Raw genomic sequence first — 25084 nt, forward strand, 5'->3', positions numbered from 1 at the left:
AAACACGATATCTCAATCCGTGTGGACACAGTGAACACCAAAAAAAATGCTCATATCCGGGGACTAGTTTGGTCACGTGGTCACGAAGAGCATGCCCTTAATGGCAACGAAATTCACACAGAATCAGTGCATATTTATAATGACAAATGCATGAGTGTGCAAGTGGTGCTCTTCCGCTCTTATCGGTATATCCTAAACTAAAACTATGTTCGGTCCCAGCTCGCTAGATGGCGCTGGGGCAAAACGGCAGACTAGGGAAACATACTTTTTAAACACCCCTCGTACCATCTTTGCTCGTACTATGAAAATTATGATATAAATTTAATTTTATATATAATAATTTTTCTATCTTAATTTATATTTTATATATAATTTAACTGTAATAAATTTGCGTGATTATTTTTATATCGCATATACACTCAACTCTCTATATAAGAACGGTTGCGGGCTTGGCTTGCAGTGGCCTTCAGCATAAATTGGGGGAATTCAAACCTTAACTGATAGGGTCGTATGAATCATTTATGTTGGATTTTGACGCATGTTAATTACTGCCTTCATGCTGTTTGCCACGCTTGACTGAGCACCGCATTTCTCTTTCTCGTACACACGGTCCACGCATCTCCAAAATGCTGAGGATTTAAATTCTAGGAATATCGTGAACTGAGGGTTCTTATATTGGGAGTTTAGTATCTTTCCCTAAAACTAGCAATACTAGATTCATTCAAGCTTTTATCACAAACTTGTCGACAGGCGGGCATTTTCTTACTTGCGACAAGCTTGCTGAAACCTTGCACCGTAAACTTTCATCAAGTTTGCCGAAAAATGTTGTGCTATATATTAATTCCTACCTTACTGACATCTTTTTAAACGACTGACGCCCACACAAAATGAGATATTGAGTTTAAAACTTGGGAAATTAAATGCAGGACACTATGAAACGTTTGTATGGTCTTTAGAATTAAAACATTTATTTTTCTAACTCCAAAAATTTAGTACTTAAGGAGCAGGGTAACTAAGGCCGGTTTTTGGGCCAACTACCGATTGGACTCAAAGTGTTTTGTTTTATTCATCTAACTTGGCCTCATAATATCCTGAACGAACTTTTCTTGAAAGCGATTTGATTTCAAGAAATAAGCATTTTTAAGTTCATATTTTACAAGAGTTTTCGCCCTTTTGGTCAAATCTTGCTCGGTTTCAAATTGTTAATATAGCTCGCGCAAGATCGGACTTTCCCAAAAAGTGCGCATTAATATGCGTTACAACATATGTCAAAGGCGTAATTTTCCGCGAAGTCTTAGTCTTAAAAAAAGGTTTACTTTTTCCCTTTATTATATCTGTTATAATATTAATAAAATAAAACAATTTGAGACCAAAATTTGGGTTGGTCCAAAAACTGGCCTTATACTCTTTTTCATCTCAATCTACCATTTCCGCATTTCGTGTGGACGTTAGTTTAAAAAAATATCGGAAAGGTAGGAATCTGGTAAGACATGGCTTTAAGAGCATCTTAAACTAATTTGATTCCTACTTTGCCGACATTTTTTATCATCAATTCCACACGAAATAAGATAGAGCTGAAATTTTGGGAAAATAAATTGAAGGGTCTAAGGCACGTTTATTTACTAATAAATTTGTACAATTAAGGCCATGTGACAAGGGGGTCATGTGACCAGATTCCTACCTTACCGCCACTTTTTTTATTTCCCAACTTATTTTCACACGAAGCGCTACATCGAGTTGAAAATTTAGGATAATAAATAAGAAGCACTAAGAAAGGTGGGTCTGGTCCTAAATTTTAATAATTATGAAAAAAGCACAACAAAAAACTATTTTCATAATTATACAAATTTAGGAACCGACCCACTATTCTTAGTGCTTCTTGTTTATTATCCCAAACTTTCAACACGACGTGGCGCTTCATGTGAAAATAAGTTGGGAAATAATAAAAGTGGCGGTAAGGTAGGAATCCGGTCACGTGACCCACTCGTCACATGGCCTTCACAAAACTAATAATTTTTTGACTTTTTTTGTATACGTGGAAATTTATTAGTACATAAACGTGCCTTAGTTCATTTTCTTTATTTTCCCAATCTTTCAACTCAATATCCCATTTCATGTAGAGCTGGTATAACAAAAAAAAGTTCGTATATTTGGAATCGGATAGTTGCTACATGCCCTTAAATAGTTTTAATTGACTTCAAAATAAGTTGGCGTTGTTTTGCATCTTCTTTGATCGACGAAAACCAAAAAAAACTTTTTTTTATTAATATTTTGGTATAACTATATCGATGGCGGGTTATTCACTAGATATTTTGAGGTACACCTGAATATAAGAATTCAAATATTTCGAACAAATTCAAAGAATTAAAAACAATTGAAAGAATTCAAAAGGAATCGAAAAATTCAGAAGAATTTACATAAATAAACTAAATTCAAATAAATGAGAAAAATTCCAGGCATTCTAGTGAATTCAAAGGGTTCTAGTGATATCAAAGAATTCTAGTCAATTCCAGAGAATTCAAGAAGTTTTAGTAAATTCAAAGAGTTATGAAGAATTTAAGGAGCTGCAGGACTTCAAGAACTTCTAGAGAATCCAAAAAGTTTTTGTAAATTATAGGAGTTTTAGGCATTCCAAGAATTCAAACAATTCTAGTAAATTCCAAGAATTCTAGTGAAATCAGAGAATTCTACTAAATTTAAAGAATTCTAGTGAATTCAAACAGTTCTAGATAATACAAGAAATTCTAGAGAATCTGAGTAGTTCTAGTGAATTCAAATAATTTTGGTGAATTTTAGAGAATACAAGACGGTCTAGTCAATTCTAGAGAATTAAAGGAGTTACAGAAAATTCAAGGAATTCCGGGGAATTCAAAATTTTCTGAAGAATTTAAGCAGTTCAAGTTAAGGAGTTCTAGATAATTTAAGGATTCAATGTCATTTAAAAGAACAAGGGAAACGTCTGAAACTTTAATTTCGTTACGTTACTCAAAAAGAACTGACTCTTTCGTTTCCTTTGGTTCACGTTTTGTCAAATTGAAACAAAATAAAAATGAGTGTAGCCTCATATCATATTAATTGAAATCGAGTCAATAATAATATAGATTTATTTTCGGCAGTATAGAAAAAAAAAGAAATCACTATACTTTTGTTGTCTCGTTTCGGTCAGTTCCTTGAAAAGAATTCACAGGAAAACAAATAATTCAAGAAAATTTACTGGAATGAAATCTAATTTATTTGAATTCAAAAAATTGAAGTGAATTAAGAGTTTGCTTGAAAGCAACAGAATTCATTCAAATAGAATAAACTTATTTAAATTCAAGGTAAATTCAAAAGATCTTAAAAGATTGCAAAATAATTCTAATATAAGATTTTAAAAATGTGAGAGAATTTAATATAGTTTTGTTTTGGATATTTTTTTCGGAAAATAAAATTCACAATTATTTTAAATTCGTTTTCATCCTCTGATAGAAAATTTAGTTATTTAAATAACTTTTTTGTATACAACGCGTTAGCAGCACAAAGTGCATTCTCACTTGTATTTATTTTAATTTAAATTAATCAAAACTCTAGTCTGAAAGAGTCTAGTTCTGATCGCTAAATGTTTAGCCTCTTTGTATAAGATGTATATAAATCCATTCATAATATGGCAATCTAAAACGGCTGTTGAAGTTAAATAATAGATAAGTAGTTTAGTTTATCGTTTTGAGCACAAAATTGAGTGTATTAGACCTTTATAATTCCTGTGGGATATCATTAACTTCAATTTTTATAATCTAAAAATTAATCAAAATAATTTCGCCAAAATCACTAAATCCGTTGATGTTTTCGATTTCGGATAATGATAAAGCATTATTATAAATAGTATATCATTTTGGAAATACATTAAATAGTTTAAAAATTTTACATGTTAGACCAAAAAAGTCTAAGAAATTGTATTTAAATATTGTTTAATTAACTGTTACTTGCTAGTTTTAGAATTCTAAAGAAAATATCGCAAATATATGAAACAGTTTGCCAAGAAAAAGGTTTTTATTGAAACTTTAGGTGAGAACAATTCAAAGTATGAAATATAGTTACAGTTTCAGACGTATCAGTATGTGTGACCTGTATTTCGACGAAGTAATATAATTATGCGATTATTGTACATACCTACTAAAAATGTATGTTTTTTCTTGTACATGAAATCAATGTATAAATGTATCACGAATATATATGTAATCACTTTGTCTGTCTTTAATTTTTGGTTTATTTTGCCGCCCTGATGAAAAAAGTTGCTATCTACAGTCTTCATCTGGACGACAGTATCATGGCAAATTAACTTAGTGTAGTTTGCTTTAAGAAGATGAAATGTCATTGAATAGTTTCTGAAAAGTATTTTCTGTTTTCTTGATGTCTTTCGACATGTAACACAAATTGAAAGAATGCCAGATTTACTTTTAAATTTACACTACGACTCAATATTTGTATATACTCAAACTGCTAATAAAGACAGTATAAAATGGAAAAAGAATTTGTAACAACAAAAAATTACTTCGCTAGCTTCATTTGATGCTGAAACCAAATTTAAATGCAATTCTGTAAGTACTGGATGACAAATCACTTATTAAAACTGTGCCTAAAATTGATTTGCATAAAAAAAAATAATTGATAAAAATACTACAATTCTAAAAACAGATTACGAAACTTGGTCTTTTATTATGCTATTGAAGTTAAGAATTGTATCAAAATAAAAAAAGAGATCCTAAAAAAGCATTCAGCGTATTTGCGATGATTTCAAAGTTCATCAATTTTATGTTTAAAAACGTTTATGGAAGATCTTATTACTTGTATTTCACCAGATTATCCTCGCTCTATGAATAGGTTTATTATTTAGCATAACAATCAAACAAAAAAGCAATCAAAAGATTCACACTTTCTGTTGTTTTTTCACTGTTAAATAAAGATAGCCACAGGGTGAAATAATAATTCTCGTAAATGACTTTGTACAATAAAATCCGTTAAAGTAACGATTGCAGGTAATCACAGTTCGTCGTGAGATTTCAAGTGGTTCATGACAAATTCATAGAGGTCATCCAGAGTACGAGATCCGTTATATTCGGACACCTTTTTCCCCTCACGATACAATAGCAATGTTGGGAAACCATCAACTTCCTGTTCGTTGCAAAGTTCTTTGCTCGCCTCAACAGTGCAGTCGACTTTAGCGATACGAACGGATTCCTTGGTCAAAAACTTCTTACCGAGATCATCCCAAGTGGGAGCTAAACGTTTGCAGTGGCCGCACCAGGGTGCAAAGAACTTGACGAAAGAGATTCCCTTTTCGACGCCATGTTGGAAATTATCTCCAGTTAAAGTCGAAACCGGAAGAACTGCTCCGTCGCCAACATCTTCTTTACTGTCACCACTTTCTGCACTTTTGCCAAGCATTGTGGCAACGTAGGCTTTCAAGTCTTCGTGCGCCCTTTGTCCAGTGTATTTGTCCATCTGTATTATTTACAAATAGGAAATTAACTTCGATTTAACTGAAAGCAGGTCTCACAGTCCTTATGGGATTACTTTTTGTCACGCTTATTAGGTACTTTTTGCGCTTAAAGGGCAACAAATTCAGAGTAAATTCACAATATTTCAAAACAATCATAAAATTCCACTGATCTCCTTAAACTGGGAATGAGTCTAGGGGAATTTAAGGTAAACTAGAAAAATTTTATAAAGTGCATAAAAATTCAAGGTGAATTAAAAAAATTCAAATGGATTTATAATAATTGAAAAGAATTTGATCAAATGCCGAAGAATTCAAGATCAGGTTAAAAGAATTTAGGACCAATTACATAAAAAGTTTTAAAATTAAAAAAACCCATTAAATTAAATAAAATTGAGTGAATTTAGAAGAATTTAGGTAAATTTAAAAATTCACTAGAATTCCAAAGAATTTAAAATATTTTAGGGTGAAATAAAAAAAAAACCTAAAATTTTTTCGAATATTTGTAACCCTCCTCATTTCTAACAAAACAAGTGATTGATGACTACAAAACAATTCAAAATAAATAGAAAAGAATTCAAATAAATTAGAAAAAATATGAAAAATCGAAAACTTTCATTGATTAAAAAAGAGTTTGAGTGATTTTAGAGGATTTTAAGGGAAATCAGAAGAATTCGATAAAATTATTAAAAAATCAAACTGAATTTAAAAAAAAAACCAGAGAATTAAAAAAATCTAAAATTATGAAAAAATTCACTGAACTGAGAAAGTTTGAAATAAGATTTAAAAAAATAAATAAAATTTAAAAGAATTGGATGAAATGCATAAGAATTTAAATTGAGCTTCAAAAACTTCAAGATGAATTAAACAAAAACTTTTGAAAAATCCATTGAATTGAATAGAATTTAAAAGAATTCAAAGGAATTAAAAAGAATTCAGAATAAATGGGTAAAAGTTCAGTGCGAATTCTAAATAAGTACAACAAATATTTAAAAATCTCTTGAAATCTTGCAAACCCTATGAAAGCCCTCACTTCTTCTAAAATATTATTTAAAATCCATTAAAATATTATAATACCCTGTGAAGCTCTACGGAATTTGATATTTCCCGAAATTTATTCAAATACTTTGGGAGCTTTAAAAGTACCTTAAAATCATTGAAAACATTAGGAAATCTTATAAATCGCCTTAGAATCTTTTAAAATACCTTAAAACCTATTATGTCTTGTAAAATCCTTTCATTTCTTCCGATATTATAGGAAATACTTTAAAACCACATAAAATTTGGTTAAATTCCTTTTAAGTGATTAAAATACTTAGAAATATCTTGAAATTGTTCAAAGCTCTTGAAAATATTCTAAAGTATTTCAAATCTTTTAAAATCCCATTAAATGACTGAAATGAATAAAAAATTTCTTTTTAATCTTTTGAAATACCCTAAAATATTTAAAATATTTTGAAATCCCTTGATATTTTTGAGAGCTCTTGAAAATTCCAAGGAATTTGAAAAAATAGATTCAAATATTTGACATCCTTTGATCATGTTATCAACTAATCCTCAGGATCATTAAATAAAAACTTTAAAATATTCAAAAGCATTCCAAAAAATTAAATAGAATTTAGGATAAGTTAATAGAATGTAGGATGAGTTTTAAAAAATAATTTCAAATCTCTTAAAATCTTTTAAATCCTACAAAATTCTCGCTCCTCGTGAAGAAATTAATGAAAAATTCCTTGGAATCTTTTTAAATTCAGTAAGATATTTCAAATGAAAAGCTCTTGAAAATCCCTTTAAACATTTAAAAATAACATAAAATCTGGAAAATTCCTTCAAATTATAGAAATCTATGAAAAAACGGCTCGGAATTGAAAAAAGTACCTAAAATATTTCCAAAGAATTCAAGACACATCAAAATTAGGTACAGACCTGAATTGCATAATGATTAACCCATGAGTTAATGTATTGAAAGAAAAGTGACATTTATAAACGTTAAAGTATGGGATGCACACAGGATACCATAGGGTCTAAATCTTGAAAATTGGATACTCTAGGTACCTTAACTGAATATAGGGACATATAGGGAATATAGGGGCCAGTCTGTGAGGTATGTGAAAGATTCAGAAAAGTTTCAACAAAATAATTTAAAACAAGTAACTTTTGCCATATTATCTTTTTTTTTCATTTGTATTATGTGGATTATTGTAGAATTTGTTGGAAAAAACGTCACTACTTACTAGGAATTTTATTATTTGGTGTACGGAGATTAGAAATTTTGAAAGTTCTTTAAAATATTTTTGTACATTTTTTATAAGATATTGATACAAATTAAGAATATACATGCACCTTATATTTGTTGGAAATTTCGATATTTGGTAAATGTATCAATTTTATTGAGCTGACACATAAGATTTATAATGATTTTTAACACAACAAAACAAAAGATAATATTTATGTGAGTGCAGGAATCGGACACACTTCAGATCAAAAATATTGTCAATAGTGGCATGACATTTTTCTAAATAAAAAATGTATCCTATCATAAAAAGGGGGTAAAAAAGAGGTAGCGATATAATCTAGAAGTCTGAAGCCACATTATCTCTTCACCTATTGGTTGGATTTAAACGCGCCGACTATTATTTAGAATCGAGATCAACGGAATCTTGTATCAAGCCAACGCATGCGAACCGAAATGCGATCTAATCTAGAATCATTTTTAGGTTAAGAGCAGAGCTGCGTATTAGGGTGCATGCATGAAGACAACCCATAAGAGTCTCTCACACTTATGGGTTTTCTGCATGCAGGCTGCCTGCTTGCAGAGGCATGTAGCACCCTCATGAAGCCAAGGCATTTCCACCTAAGTGCGCTTCCCGAGTGATCCGTTTGGCGGCGGTAAATGCTAGGGATACAAGTCGAGCCTGGAGTTTGAATTGTACAATTTTGACTTGCATTTCATTCAAAGATAGCTCAAAGGCGTTATGGCATGTTCGAGGGATCTGTTTACATTATAGATGTAAACATTCCTAGCGATCGTACCGAATTCAAGTGGAGCTCATATTTGTTGTTTAAACATTTATTTATCTTCAAACATTGTAATTATTTTAAAAATTTTCATAAATGGCTATTTTTTAAAGAATACGTTTGATTTATTATGTTGCTTTGTACATTTTTTTGACGGAGTTGACTAAGAATGTCTATTATGCTGCTTTTCAAGTTTACAAGGACTATTAATTATTTATATAATTTTAATTGAACAATTAAAAGTTTGGCCTTTATCCTACGAGTGAATTTGTTTTCGAAATCAACTAAGAATGTCTATACGATGAGTCTTTTCTATGTTGCTTTGCAAATTTACAAGAACTATTAAGTATTTAAAGAATTTTAAATAAAAAATTCAGACTTTGGCCTTTTTTCTACAAATTCATTTTTTTACGGAGTCAACTAAGAATGTCTACCGGATGACTCTTTTCTGTGTTGGTCTGCATATAATTTCAATTTGAAAAGAAGAGTTTAACCTTTTTTCTGCGAGTTAATTTTTTTACGAAGCCAAGTAAGAATGTCTATACAATGACTCTTTTTTAGGCTGCTTTTTAAATTTACAAGAAATATTAATTATTTAAACAATTTTAATTAAAAAATTAAAAGTCTGGCCTTTATCCTACGATTCGATTTGTTTTCGAAGTCAACTAATAATGTCTATACGATGACTCATTTCTATACTGCTTTGCAAATTTACATAAAATATTAATTATTTAAACAATTTTGATTAAAAAAACTAAAACTGACCTTTTTTCAACGAGCCAGTTTGTTTGCGAAGTCAACTAAGAAAGTCTATCCGATGACTCTTTTCTATTTTGCTATGCAAATTTACATAAACTATTAGTTATTCAAACAATATGAATTAAAAAACTAAAAGTGACCTTTTTCTAAGAGTCATTGTGTTTGTTGAATCAACTAAAAATGTCTATCCGATGACTCTTTTTTATATTGCTTTGCAAACTCACAAGAACTATTAATTATTTAAACAATTTTAGTTAACAAAATAAAAGTTCTGCCTTTATCATAAGAGTCACTTTCTTATGGAGTTAACTAAGAATGCCTATCGGATGACTCTTTCCTATGCTGCTTTGTACATTTACAAGAACTGTTAATTATTTAAAGAATATAATTTAAAAACAAGAGTTTAACGGTTTTTATACGAGTAAATTTTTTAACGGAGTCAACTAAGAATGCCTATCGAATGACTCTTTTCTATTTTGCTATGCAAATTTACATAAACTATTAGTTATTCAAACAATTTTAATTGAAAAAATAAAAGTGTCCTTTTTCTAAGAGTCAGCGTGTTTGTTGAGTCAACTAAGAATGTCTATCCGATGACTCTTTTTTATATTGCTTTGCAAACTTACCAGAACTATTAATTATTTAAACAATTTTAATTAAAAAATTTAAAGTTTTGCCTTTATCATAAGAGTCACTTTTTTATGGAGTTAACTAAGAATGCCTATCGGATGACTCTTTTCTATGCTGCTTTGTACATTTACAAACGTTTTTTATACGAGTCAATTTTTTAACGGAGTCAACTAAGAATGTCCATCAGATGACTCTTTTCTATGTTGCTTTGTAAATTTACAAGAACTAGTATTTATTTAAAGAATTTCAATTTAAAAATAAGAGTTTAACCTTTTTTATACGAGTCAATTTTTTAACGGAGTCAACTAAGAATTTCCATCGGATGACTCTTTTCTATGTTGCTTTGTAAATTTACAAGAACTGTTATTTATTTAAAGAATTTCAATTTAAAAATAAGCCAGTGGCTTATATCGCTATGACATCTTTACTACAACTTTACGACATCCTATGTCCATGTCATTAAGTCGTCTATACGATATCGTAAATATGCCGTATGATCTGACGATGTCTTTACGATATCGTAAAGACACTGTAACGACATAGACATAGGATGTCGTAAAAACGTCGCCAAATTTTGTGCCCACTGGGAAGTTTGATCTTTTTTCTACGAGTTAATTTTTTTACGAAGTCAAGTAAGAATATCTATCGGATGACTATTTTCTAGGTTGCTTTACAAATTTATAAGATGTATTAATTATTTAAACAATTTTAAATAAAAAATTGAAAGTGCCCTTTCTTTAAGAGTCAATGTGTTTGCGGACTCAACTAGGAATGACTATCTGATAACTTCTTGCTATGTTGCCTTGCAAATTTACAACAACTATTAATTATTTAAAGAATTTCAATTGCAAAATTAAGAGTTTAAACTTTTTTCTACGAGTCAATTTGTTTTCGAAATCAACTAGGAAGGTCCATTCGATGACTTTTTTCAATGTTGCTTTGTAAATTTACAAGAACTATTAATTATTTAAACAATTTCAATTAAAAAATTAAGAGTATGTTTTTTTACGAGTAGGCTATATTTCTTAACATAATTAACTAAGAATATCCTTTCAATGATTTTTTTCTCTGATGCTTTGAAAACTTACAATTATTAATTATTTAAAAAATATTAATCAACAAATTTATAGTTTAACTATTTTGAAGTGAGACGCATAATTTGTTTACAGAATGAACTAAGAATGTCTTTCCATGATCATTTCCCACCATACCTTGTTAATTTATAATAATTACTATTCATTCAAACAATATTCATAAACATATTGAGAGTGAGGGTATTTTTTAATTAATAAACACAATTTGCTTACGAAGTTAACTAAGATTATTTTTGCGATGAATCTTTCCTAAGTTATTTGTTAAATTTGCAAGAATTATTAATTATTTAAAGAACTTTCATACAAACTTCAGAATTTGGATATTTAAAAATGTAAGGGGTAAGTTTTTTTTACAAATTCAACTAAGAACATCTTTCCGATTAATTATAATAATCAAATTTTCATGATTTATTATTTAAACTACTTTCATGAGCAAATTAAGAGTTTGGGCATTTTTTGAAGAATAGGCTTAATTTGTTTACGGAATCAACAAAGCATGTATTTCCAATCACTTTTTACTACGACACTTTGCAAATTTACAATAATTATTTATTATTAAAATAAATTTCATAAACAAATTCAGAACTTGACTGTTTTTTTATATTTTGAACCATTTGAACATTTCAAACAAATTAGTTTTCATAAGAAAATGTATGCACTATATATTTAATAAGAATTAAAAAAGAAATTAAAACTGTATGATGGTAAAAACTTTCATTTTCATTAGTCTCAGTAATTATTTCTTTTTATTAATTTCTTCCAGTAATTTCATAATAGTCTGTATGAATTTTAGTACAATTTTCTGACAATGCGGCTACAAATGGAATTATTCGAATTACTCTCAGTTTTCTAAACACTTGGCTAGATGAGATGAAAACTGTAGAAAACACCTCCGGAGTTTAACCGGGTTTTCAAAATTCGAATACACAACCCGGTCGTACTTCGTAGATGGTCACCCATCCAAGTGCTAGGGGCGTTCGAAATGGCTTGACATTTGGACTCTTCTCGAGTCGAGATTATTTACAATGTATTTCTATGCAAATTTGTACGTACCAACATTTTAGATGTTTTTTCCAAACTTGCATAAAAATTTTTAGTGTCGCGCAATAATTTATTCTGCATCTTGAGAGGGTAGCCGTGCGGAACCGTGCACAAATAAAAGTTATTAACGCAAAAATGAATATCGCGGTATCATATTAAACTTCATTTACAAATAAAATAATTGCAAGTGAATTAATGGGTCGCGCGCGAAGCGCGCGTATTAACTTCTAGTAAGTATATAAATCATGCATGCCTCAAATCGAGTACAAAGCTTTTTAAAAAGTCTCATAATTGACATGAGTCAAATGAAATTGTCAAAAATGTATTTTCTGAGGAATAAAGAGTATCAGTTTCCGATAAAAAAAACTCCAATCTGTATTTTTTTCGGATACAAAGTAGATCAAACGCTATACAGATCGAAAAGTACACGAAATAACAAACAATATGTAATAAATTGAATTTTCTGGATTTTAGCATCAAATTCAATGTATTTGCAAATTATGTTTGCACAAATGAAACTAACTGTTAAACCCATTACACTTTTTTAAAGTTACGCTGCCAGCCAAAAGTTTCCGCCTACCTCTTTTCTCATGACTCATAAAGTTCATTTAATTTCAATTATGTCAGAGCTGAAATTTGATACCTCAAAATGGTTGAATGCTCTCAAAATTATGTTAATAATGAACCCAGGATGAAGCTAATTTGTCTATTTTTTAAAGTGGATATTGCAAAAATACTGTAAATTTTAATGTTTGTTAAATTTTCAATAACTTCCGTGATAATCAATATTTTTTTATGGCTTTGGGCTTATCTTAAAGCTATTATTCCACAGTATCGCAGCAGTTTATTAGCGTAAATCTAAAAAAAACCATATCACAGTGCGAGAACTTTACCTATTTTTCTGTAGTATCGCAAGTGCGTTATGAGTATAAACATAGCAAAAATTCTTATCAGAGTGTAGACTTAAAAATTTTCTATGCTAATAAATTATTGCGATACTGTGGGAAAATAGCTTCAAAATGAGCCCAAGAACATTTTAAAATATTGATTATTACGGAAGGTATTGCCAATATAAGAAAAAATTAAAATTTACACTATTTTTGCAATATCTACTTAAAGAGTAGAAAAATTGGCTTCATCCGGGGCTCATTTTATACAGAATTTTGAGAGCATTCAGCCCTTTAGAGAGAGAGAAATTCAGCTACGACATAATTGAAATTTAGAGCATTTTCATTAGTCATCGAAAAAACGGTGCCCGGAAACTCTTGACCGGCAGTGTATAGGCCATACAAAAATGAAAAAAAAAAGAAAAAACAGTATTGCAAAGCAATTTCATATTATATTGATAATTTTACATTCTATGTAGTCATTTTGATTTGCTAAAAGATTTCTTTCTGTAAAATTACATATTTGCTATAAGTTTTTGATACATTTCAGTACGTTTTTTACCCTAAGTTAATTTAAATTAGCACTCTGTTTTTTTCTTTAATTTTGTATAAACAGTTTAGTGATTTTTTATATTCCCTACCTCCCCGCCTCCTTTTGAGCATCGATCATACTAAGAAGCGAAAATCACAAATTTTATCTCGGGAAACTGGAGAGAAGGACCGGCAACTAAAAAAATTATAAATTTGAAGACCTGAGATATAGAAGGCAGATAATTAAAAAATGGCTATCTCTTTTCGAATTTTGCCTAAACTATTTGGTCATGTTATACCCCCCACCCCCTTTGAGCCTAAGAAACAATAAAAAGCGAAATTTACAAATTATAAATTTGGAAACCTGAGACAAAAAGGCTGATAACACAGGCCAACATGGTTTTGTTGTTGGAAAGTGGAGGGCCATTTTCGAAGTAATTTTTTACGTAGAATCCGAATCTGGGATCAGAATTGGCCCATCACGTCAAGATTTTAAGATATTTGAGGTTATGTACCCAAAAATGGCGTTTTTGGCTACATTTGAGATTATGTACAGAAGACATCAAATTTTTGGGGATTTTTTCTTTAGTTGTATCATATTGTACTGCTCTTTCTCTTTAATTTGAGAGTCGCAGATATGTCCCATTATGTCTTGAACATTGGCTTTAAATAGTTTGAGGCAGGCATTTTCTACTGGATGTTTTCTCTTGAAAATTTGTACATGGGGGTGTTCGGGGTTACTGAAATCCCAAAAAATGTTGTGTCTTCTGTGCATAACCTCAAAAATAGCCAAAAACGCCATTTTTTGGGTACATAACCTCAAATATCTTAAAATTCTGACCTAATGGGCCAATTCTGACCCCGGATTCGGATTCTACGTAAAAACTTACTTGGGAAATGACCCTCCACTTTCCAAAAACTGACATGACCCCATTATTTGCAGGCCTGTGTAATTAAAATTGCAATTAATAACACAGGCCCACAAAAAGGTTGTCTGCACGAGACAAGTGACTAGGCTACCCTTGTAGATTTTTGGGCCGCTGAATCCGAATCTTGCTTCAGAATTTCTAATACACGTGTCAGTTTTCCCCTAGATGCAGGAAATAGGGCGAAATCTAGGGATATTTTGCACGTTATTTTGATAATACCAGTGAACGCAAAACTAGACACATGGATGTTATATTCTTAAGTATAGCGACTTCTAGAGACTTCATTTGTGTAAAGAAATTCTCTACTGTGCCTTCTATTTCCCATAGCTTGGGGAATTCTAGGCAAATTGAAGGTCTTTCTCATATTGTATGATTTATATTGGAACAAATAACAAAAATGCCATATCATTTCAGATTTGCGTGCTAAATCTAAATTTGAACACTACATTTTTGGGCTTGTTCCATTTTCTCTCTAGATGCAAAAAGTAGGGAAAAGCCTAGGGAATTTCCTTCTCACACAGTCTCACAAAATAAAATTTAAATTTTGTCTGAACTGTTTGGTGTGTTTATATAGTTCCTGACTCCTCCCTTCCTTGTTGAACATCAAAAATAGAGAAAAAAAGAAAGCAAAAAAAAGAAGCGAAAATTACTATTAAAATTCTAATCTTTGAGCATAAGACACAAAAAGCGTAAATTATAAATTATATATTTGACAACCAAAGAAACCAAGTCACATAATTAAGAATTGTAATTGAGAGATTATACAATTGAAAACGGAAATATGGAAGACAAATAATTTTAAAAAATAGCAATCTTTTTTAATTTTCCTACCATTTTTATAGCCCCTCCCCCCGCCTAGAGCATAAAATTCCCCCTTTGAGCATAAGACACCATAAAAAGCAAAGATTACAAAGTTGTGATATGCACACCTGAACTAAAGTATTGCAGATACATAAAAAGAAGAGACACATTAAAAAACAAACTATACAGTTAAAAATCTAAACTTAGCATACTAATAAACAGAGACATAAACCAGCAATGCAATCGCAATGGTAATAATGATAGAACAAAATTCTGGAGTTACCAATCTTGGGCATTTTCAATTTTCTTTTTTTAAACCTCAAATATTTGGGGCAGATGTTTTTAATTTTTGTTTGCACTTATTTTTTTTCTACTCAATTTCACTTTTTCTGATACTATTTTGTAAAATGTGTAATTTATTCAATTAAATTTTTTTTTGCTTGGATCAGTGAAGCTTTCCCAATCCAGATATCTGAGATTGTGGTTTGCTCTTACGCTTTCTTTTCTTCATAATTTGAAATATTTTTTTATGCATTATTAGTTATTTTTAGTGCAATATTATTAATTTCGATTTTTCTTTTAATTCAACCAATAAGTATTACAAATTAACATGGTAGAGCTTTCAAAGATTTTTCTTCAAGCAGTTGAATTCCATATTATATTTGTTTCTTTCAAAATGTATAATCCGATGCCTAAGATGGAAAATAATAAAAAATAATAAAGAGTACATGAGTTTACAGTATTAATGATTAATTTTTACATATATGTAGCAGCCTTCGGGACTCTACGGGTAAATTATGTTAGAAATTTTTCAGAACTTCTAAACTTCTATTAAAATTATTCGAATTTTTCCTAAAATTTTGTAAAAGAAAGCCTGCAAAATGAAAAGTTCCTTAAAATCTTTAGGATTAATTTTTAACAATTATTGAAGTCTGTCATAATTATTGAAAAGCTTCTAAATTTTTCGTAATGAATCTGCAAAAATCTATATTTTGTTTCAAATTATTTGCATTGAAATTTCGGTACGAATAGCCGAATTTTGTACGTATACGTCCACACTTTGTTGAAATTACTTCAAACGATTTCAAATTTTTAATTAAATTTAAACCTTTTTTAAAACTTCTAAATATTTCTTCAACTTACTCACATTTTTTAGGAATAATAGGTATTCAATATTTATTTATACAACGAAATTCAACAATTTAACTTTAAAATTTAAATTCTTCAAATAGAACAATAAAATTAAAATTGTAACGTTTAAAGTTTACTTTTTTAATTAGTTTTGAATATTTGGTTTATAATTACTGATTTTAAATGAACAGTCAAATATTTCTAAATATTAAGCAATTGTTCTTTTTCTTGGTGGGCAAATTTCGAATTGTAGATTGAAAAAATACTTGAAATTTAATAAAAGCCTTTCATTATGAATATATTATTTTGATGTTATTTTTTAAATGAAAATAGTTTATAAAATTTCAATCAAACGTTAAAAATTGTTTAACTACTAAGCCTTCAAATTAAAACAGTGTCACTTTTTACGTTAAAATGTACTGTTCAATTTGAAATATTATTGTAATGTATATTCACAGTTGATGAGCTAAGAATATTTTTATTCAAAATTGACGATTTCAAACGCTTCTAATTTGTAATTTTTTAAATCTTTAAAATATTTTTTTAAACGAAAGTTTTTCTAAATACGCATGGTAAACTGAACGATATCACATTGGAAAAATATAACAAGTCAACTAATTTTTTTTTAACCGTTGAAATCAAACTTAGACAGATTTTTTCTTCTATAGAAATATGTCAAATTTCCGGTCAAAAAATAAATTCACTCTCATTTTCCGGTTTTTCCCGGCCACACAAAATTCCCGGTCCGGCGACCACTCTGAGTGCTAAGAAACTGGGAGTAACATTTTTAAATTTCTCAATTTTTGAGGTATATAAATTTGACTAACCTTCTTTCCGTCTTCAATCCAAAGTAAAGTGGGATAGCCCTTGATATCGAACTGTCCACAAACTGCGCGATGCTGCGTACAATCAACCTTGGCGATACTGACTGATTTGTCGTGGCGAAGACTATTCGCAAGTTCGTCCCAGGTTGGGGCTAATTTCTGACAGTGACCACACCAGGGCGCGTAAAACTTTACGAAATGATGACCAGATGACACATGTTTATCGAATGTGTCTTCCGTTAATTCTATCAGTCCATTCACAGCCTCTGGTATTGAAGGTGCAACTTCTTCATTTTCTTCTTCCTAAACACATACAATTATTTCCCTGATAACAAGTTTCAACACAATTTATGTGAATAACTCAATTAGGCAAAACAAAAAGTTTACAAACCGAAGGAATGCTGCCAAGTTGTTCATTGATGAACGAAGTTAAAGATGGTAAGTCGCGAGTTCCTCGGAATTTCGTACCTTGGCTTTCTCCAGCCTTGAAGAATTTGAGCCTGCAAATATAGATTCGGTTTATTGACGGCGCTCATAATTGTTTTTACATTTTTATCACACAATTTGAAGGTATTGAATTATTTATTTATAATAATATCATTGTATTTACGTTGGGTATCCGGTCACGTCGTGTTCAGAGCAAATCGCATTGTCAGTCGTACAATCGACTTTTCCAATGCGAATTCGACTATCCTCGTCCTCGTTTAACATTTCGGCAAGTTGTTCCCATATGGGACCCAGTCTTTGGCAATGGCCACACCTAAAATTTATGCAGAAAATAAAAGTAACATCTCCAACCTATTTATTTATTTATTTTTTTGAGTGAATCTACAATATACAAATAATATCCTGAAACTGCTGATGAGATAATTTATTATTGCTACCGTTATCTAAGTTTATAAAAGTAGAAAAAGTAGCCAAAAGGAAAAAATGTTAAGTGACAATCGTAAAACATTTAATTTTGAACACGTAACTTAGAATGCTCATTCTAGCAGTCGGAATATTGTTCAGTTCTAAGTTTAAAACGTTTTTGATCGTAAATGATCAATTTTGTATAATTTAAGCTGTATCTAGTTATTTAGTATCTAGCTGAAAGTCTACCTTTTACGATAATTGTCAATTTTAAATAATTTAAAAACTAAGATTTCTTAGCGCTACATTTTAATTTATTTTTAATTAAAAATGTTGTTAAATGTTAAACTACTTGCACTTGTAAGAAATCGATGGGTTCTAAGAAGAATAGGCTATCTTTTTTTTACCGTTAAGAATTACGCCAACTTCATTTAGCTAAGTTTTCAGGAGGAATAAATAACATATTATTTTTCGAAACATTTCCTACTTTTAACTTGATAGCATCGCCATCTGACACGTCAATTTTTGGATATCTAAAAGTTATTAGAGAAATGTTAATGAAAAAGAGTAGGTCAAAAATTGCGTTTTTTAGATTTAGTTTTCATCACTTTTAATAATAATTATTCAATATTAACTGCTTTGTTATATAAAATTTGAAAAGAATTAAACATTAACTCCAAGATAAAGTGTATCATTTAAATGATTGTAAAAGCGATTTCAGACTTCACAACCCAAAATGTTTTCAAAAAATGGGGAAAAATAGGGTGAATTTTGAACAAAATAGTGGAATATATAGGGAAATAAATTCTTTTGAATAATATTAAGATTGTTACTATATTTCTAAGATTTTATGTCGAAAGATAGTGCACTTTAAAAGAATTAGCTGATTTTTGTAGTTAAAACGTAGAATGTTTTAGAAAAAATAAAAATGTTAAGCCCGAAAAGATTAATTTTCGATAAAAGTCAACTTTCAACTAAGGAAGACGAATGTTTAATCAAATAAGTTGAATTAAAAAAAATGGCAACGACACAGAATCATTTAAAACCAAATAATTGAACTTTCCAGAAAAAAGACCAAATTTCAACCGAGAAAGATTAAACTTTAATGAAAAGAAGTGGAATGTTCAACGAAATTATTTAATTTACAGACAAAAAGAGGAACCAAGCAAGATAAATTGTGATCCAAAAAATAAGACTTTTCTATCAATACCCGAATTTTTAATCCAAAAGGATGAATTTTCTACCCAAAACGATGAACGTTCAACAGTTTCATTTTTGACCAAAAAGACTACGTTTTAACAAAATAGTTGAATAAAAAAAAAACAATGAAACTTCCCAACAAATAATAGTTTTTTTTTTTAACCAAAAATGATTCATTCAGAACCCAAAATATAATTGTAGATTTTTAAAATAGAAAATTAGCTTTCTAGTAAAAATATAAATTTTTAACTAAAAAAGATTATTTTTTAAGAAAATAACTAAAATTTCAATCAATTAGTAGAATTCTGACCAAGAGAAGAATCAAAAATATAATAGCAGACTTATCATTGAAAAATAATTATCTTTGAACCAGAAAAATACGACTTTTCTACCAAAAGATGAGTTTCAAATTCAAAAAGATCAGTTTTCTATACGAAAAGACAAATTTCCAACAAGATGTTACATTTTCGCTGAACACGTTTAAGTCACAGAATCGGCTGCGGATGAAATATGTTGTTTTTCAAAGGCTTTTAGACGACACGTATTTCATTGATTTGATAGAAATTTTTTTTGGCAAAGTTATGAGTATTTGAACTTTTAAAACTCGTAACGCAATTTATGAAATAAAATGTATGATATTTGCTTAGAATTGCTCTAGTTTCGAAACTGATGTAGATATTATACTTTTTCTTTATGATTCTAGTAGTTCTTATCATTCTCTTTCGAAATTTACCACAAAATTTGGAAAATTCTTAAAACTGACAAAATGGCGGCGGTTTTCCTGAACATTTTCACTCAATTTTCTAAAATGTCCAGAATTTTTTTCTTGATTTTTTTTCCAGGCAGGTACTATTATGGCGAATATATATCATGAGAGTTTATCTTGTGCCCGCACCTTGGAGAGGAGAAAAAATTTTTTTGTTACTGAAAAATGAATATTTACATTTTGTGCAAAAGCAATACAAGATACGAAAAAAGTGAAAGGAGCAAAGTTATTTCTCTCAAAAAGCTATAAACAAAAGTCTCTTGGCACTTTTCTTTATCTTGCGTTTCTTTCGAGATTTTCGCCCAAATAAGAATAATTCAAAATTTCCGACAATTAAAGGTATTTTATGAAAATATACAATTTTGATTATTAAAAAATATTTTTAATTTGTATCCAATTTTTTCATCCTGTACATTTTTACCCTTCTTACTTATTTATGATATACTATGATAGACTATTGTTATGAGAAAAATACAGCTATAGCCGAATTTATTCTTATTTACGTGAAAATCACGAAACAAACGCAAGATAAAGAAAAGTGCCAAGAGAATTTTCTTTAGAAAATTCTGGGTCGAATAACTTTGCTTCTCTGACTTTGTTTTTGCACTAAAATTGTGAATATTCATTTTTCAGTAACAAAAAAAAAAGATTTTCTTCTCTCCAAGGCGTGGGCAAAAGATACTCTCGTGAGATATATTCACCATAATAGTACCTATCTAGAAAAAAATAAAAACTTTGGCCTTTTTGAGAAAATTGAGTTTCACAATTTTTAGAAAAACCGCCGCTATTTTGCCAGTTTAAACAATTTTCCAAATTTTTTTGTAATTTTGAAAGAGAATGGAAAGAACTACTAGAATTTAAAAGAAAAAGTATAACATTTATATCAGTTTCGAAACTACAGGACTTCAAAGCAAAAATCAGATTTTTTCAAAAATTGCGTTACGAGTTTTAAAAGTTCAAATACTCATAACTTTGCCAACAAAATTTTTCTATCATGTCGATGAAATACGTGTCGTCTAAACGCCTTTGAAAAGCAGCATATTTCATCCGCAGCCGATTCAGAGAGTTGAACGTGTTCAGCCTGCATGATTTGAAATGAATACGGCCTATAATTATTTTCAATATTATTATATCAGATGTATCTTAAATTTATTTCTGTACCTCGGCCTAGGATTGCTTATCCAGATATTACAAAATGAAGTACAAACTATATTTATCATGATTACCAGAATATTTGTTCCTTATTTTACAATAAATTTTATTCTCAGATACCCTGAAAAATATTTATAATTTCAATGGATGCGCAATATTATTACAACTTATAATATAAACTGGTATTAAAGCATACGTACAAATCTACTCGTCCCATCTAAAAATGATTAATAATACATTTGTAGATCCTTCTTTGGTGAATAACTTTTGTATATTAATTTTTTTCACACCTTGTGTCGCTTTTCAATTTTTTTTAAATTTTAAGTTTTGATGTTATTTTTTACGATTATAACAATAAGTATGTGTCTTATCAAAACCTTAAAACGACAAATTTGTGGATCTTTCTTGATTATGCAGCTTTGTCTATTCTTTATTTGCATGACTCGTGACATTTTTCCCAAAATTACAATTTTGTTGTTACTTTTAATTTTTACGATAAAAAAACTAAGCATTGTATCAAAAAATGAGTATTAACAAATTTATAGATCTTTTTGGGTGCACTACTATTGCATATTAATTTTTTTGTTCCTCGCGTCTTTTATCCAAAAATTTAATTTTTTTATTTGCAATTTAATTTTTACGATTAAAATAAAAATTACGCCTTTAATCAAAAAATATCTAATAATAAAAAATTTGTAGTTATTTTTGGGCAAACAATTTTTGTTTGATTGTTTTTCTCGTAGCTTGTGTCGTTTTTCCACAAATTAAATTTGTTTTATTTATTTACGACTAAAATAGAAACTACGCGTTTTTTTGAAAAGTTATTAATACAAAAATTTGAAGATCTTTTTGAGGTGCATCATTTTTGTTTATTCGTCTTTTTTTTGTATCTTGCATAGTTTTACCACTAAATGGAATTTTTGCATTTTCGTTATTTTTTTGTGCGATCAAAATTTTTATTTTTCTGCACAATTCAAAAAGTAATTTACTTTTTACGGGGATTTATATACAAATCATTTATCTTGATAAAAAACGAAGACCGGAAGCCGTTTAATGGCTCCAATCGTGCAGTTTTGTGATAACAGTGTTAATTTGTGGGCGGCAGAGCGGGCAATTGGTAGAAAAAGTACCCTTTCGTTGACAATGATGACTCTAAAAGCAAGTTGGCACCCCTGAAATAATACAACAGTTACTATTGCCATCGAAAGGGTACTTTTTTACGACTTCCCACGCTGTGCCGCCCACGCGCCAATCCTTTGTTTTGCACAAGAATAATTTTATCATAAATTTAGTTCTTGAACTGCACTCGAATTACAAAACTGCATACTTGCAGCCATTACATGGCATCCTATCTTCATTTCTTTTTAAAATAAGGAATTTGTCAATAAACCCCCCTAAAAAGTAAATTATGGAATATAAGAGCATTTAGAAAAATGTATTACATTACATAAATTTGAAAGAATATCTCTGAATTTTTGCAAATGTTTCCTAACGTTTGTTATTGGAAAGTTTTTCCCTCTAAATATTGACAAAATTTCGTTACGATAAAGATGATCATATCCTTGAATTCGTATTCTTTTTATTAACAAATTTATAGATTTCTTTAAAGCGAGCTATAACCAAAAGAAGTGACGGGCCCCGACTTTAGTAGACTTCGATTAATAAGAATTAACTTTTAACCAAAATAGTTGGATTTTCTTCTGGATTATGTTAATTTAGTACGAATTTCAGAAGAAGAAAAAAATAGAGAAAGGGGTAAAATTGGAAATGAGGAATTTTCTTGAAAACAGGGGAACGGGGAAAAGAGTGTAAAGTGTGTGATTAAATAACCCGCAATGAAAATTCTGAAAATCTAAATTAAGGAGATATTTGCGTTTTTGTGACCCAGGATCTAAAATATAGATTTCGGATTTTCGAAAGGAAATCATACTTCAAGCTGCGATTTATTTCGTAACACTATACTTTTATGTTTCCAAAATGAACGGAACTGGGTGCATTTTATGTTTGAAGACATGCCAATTATTAGTTATTAATTATATAAATGTGGGTTACCTATGTAATTTACTCTGTTAAATATCTAAAAAGGAAACTTTCGTTCTCAAATATAAAAAGAACTTTAGTATTTCAAAGATCCATCAATACAAGCTTTATATTCTTAAATGTATGCTGTAAAAATAACATTATTTTTGAACGTAACATAAACTTTAAACTCTTAAATATGAAATAATCTTGATATTTTAACGAAGATGGTTGGCAACACTGACCCGAATTCCAAATGCAACGGCTTTTTTTTCGAAGATTTAGGTAATATTTCCAGGTGTGCTGGCTTAATTTATTTTTAACTTGAACTCTAACGGAAAGATAAAAAATCACGTAAAAATATAATGGAAAATTTTAATTTTTAAACTTGCCCAGCAATTATTTTTTGAATTAATTTTCTCGTGCTACAATAAGTAGACAAAACTTCACATAATCATTGATCCATTGAGCTGGATGATTAGTTTTAAAAAGCCTGTAAGATAAGCAAATCGTGATAATGCCGCGGCAAATATGAAAATGAGATTATTATATCCAATGGAACCATGTCTGTTTTTTGTATTAATTTCATAATCTACTGACTACTCCTAAAACATGATTCGAAATCCAATGTAAATTCTCTTAAGTCTGCCCATTTTTATTAGAGAATGAAAAATTAGGTTTATTTTATTCAGATGTCCACGAAAATAATAATCCAAAATAATAAGGAGAATAAGTAAAATCTTATTACATCGCTTCAAAAAAATACTGATAAGTAATTTCAAAATAAATTGCAGGTTGATTAGAAGCTACGTAAGTGCAGAAGTCTGTTACATACATAAAAAAAAAACTTTTATCTGTTCAAGTTACTGGTGGAGCAAGTTTATTTTCCCAAAAATAATGATTTGTTGAAAAGTTGAACATAAATTTCAGGTTGACTAATAAATACATAAGTGCAGAAGTATGTTACATACACAACACACTTTTATCTCTCCTAGTTACGAGTGGAACTAGTTATCTTTTCAGAACATATTTTTCAAGATATGACTTCTTTCTAAAAATGGAAACAAAGCTTTTTGTCATATTCATCTATTTTCATGGGCTTCTATTGCAAATTTCTATTTTGATATATTATTTTTTCCAAATTTCTTCGAACCAATTTCGAAGAAATACGTACATTCAGAATATTCAGAATCTTTTTCAACAATGAAAGACCAATAAACAAAAATGAAGATTCGAAGAACGAACTTGATTTTAGGTTTTCTATTATTTAGATGCAATTTCAATAGGATAGGGTCTGCCTGTACCGAAAAAAAACCGGCGATTTTTCAGGTCTCGTAATTCGTACAGAAAGTTCGATATCCGTAGACACAGTCTTTAAATTAATAATTAAAATCGATGTATTATTGAAAATAATTCTTACCAAGGTGCGTAAAACATAATAAAATGATTTTTCTTTTCGATGGCATCCTTGAATGTATCTTCGGTGAATTGAAGAGTATGAACATCTTCTTCATGAGCAAGTCCACAATGAATAATGGCTAGCAGGAAGAAAAAACCGCCTTTTCGAAACATTATTGATTTCTAAGCTTTCGCGATAAATGCAGAAAAATTTCAAAACTCAACGATACGTATACAAAAATCGAGAACAAGGGCAACCCCAGGTGATAATCGCTCGGCAAAACCCAAGCTTGTGAGGTTAGTTTATACAAAATTTATATTAAGGGTTAAAAATGCCACTAGCGATATTTCACAATTAACTAAATAATATATACACTAACCAATAAACTTTATATATAGGTTATTTAATTGTAGACGAAAGTCCTTTTACAATATCCTATTTTGTAGTTTACAGATCGAAAACACGGACCCATATGAACTGCAAGAACAGCCCGGTCAGTTCAGGTAAGTTTCTGTGGGACGTGAACCACTCGACGTCAGTGGGTTTCTAGATTGATTCTAGCACCTGCGTTTCCA

General features: G+C 29.7%; 1 protein-coding gene across 1 annotated transcript; it reads right to left on the reverse strand.

The window, feature by feature from the left end:
* Nucleotides 1–4010: 4010 nt before the first annotated feature.
* Nucleotides 4011–25034, reverse strand: LOC117177958 (thioredoxin domain-containing protein 5 homolog). The gene is made up of 5 exons (XM_033369095.1): nt 24531–25034; nt 17732–17881; nt 17513–17621; nt 17125–17424; nt 4011–5481 (listed from the first exon to the last, which is right to left on the reverse strand). Exons 1-5 carry the CDS (start codon nt 24680–24682, stop codon nt 5020–5022), a joined length of 1173 nt encoding a protein of 390 aa, XP_033224986.1. The 5' UTR covers nt 24683–25034; the 3' UTR covers nt 4011–5019.
* Between the last annotated feature and the right edge of the window lie 50 nt (nt 25035–25084).

The sequence above is a fragment of the Belonocnema kinseyi genome, chromosome 8, assembly GCF_010883055.1.
Source record: "Belonocnema kinseyi isolate 2016_QV_RU_SX_M_011 chromosome 8, B_treatae_v1, whole genome shotgun sequence".
Taxonomy (NCBI): Eukaryota; Metazoa; Arthropoda; class Insecta; order Hymenoptera; family Cynipidae; genus Belonocnema; species Belonocnema kinseyi.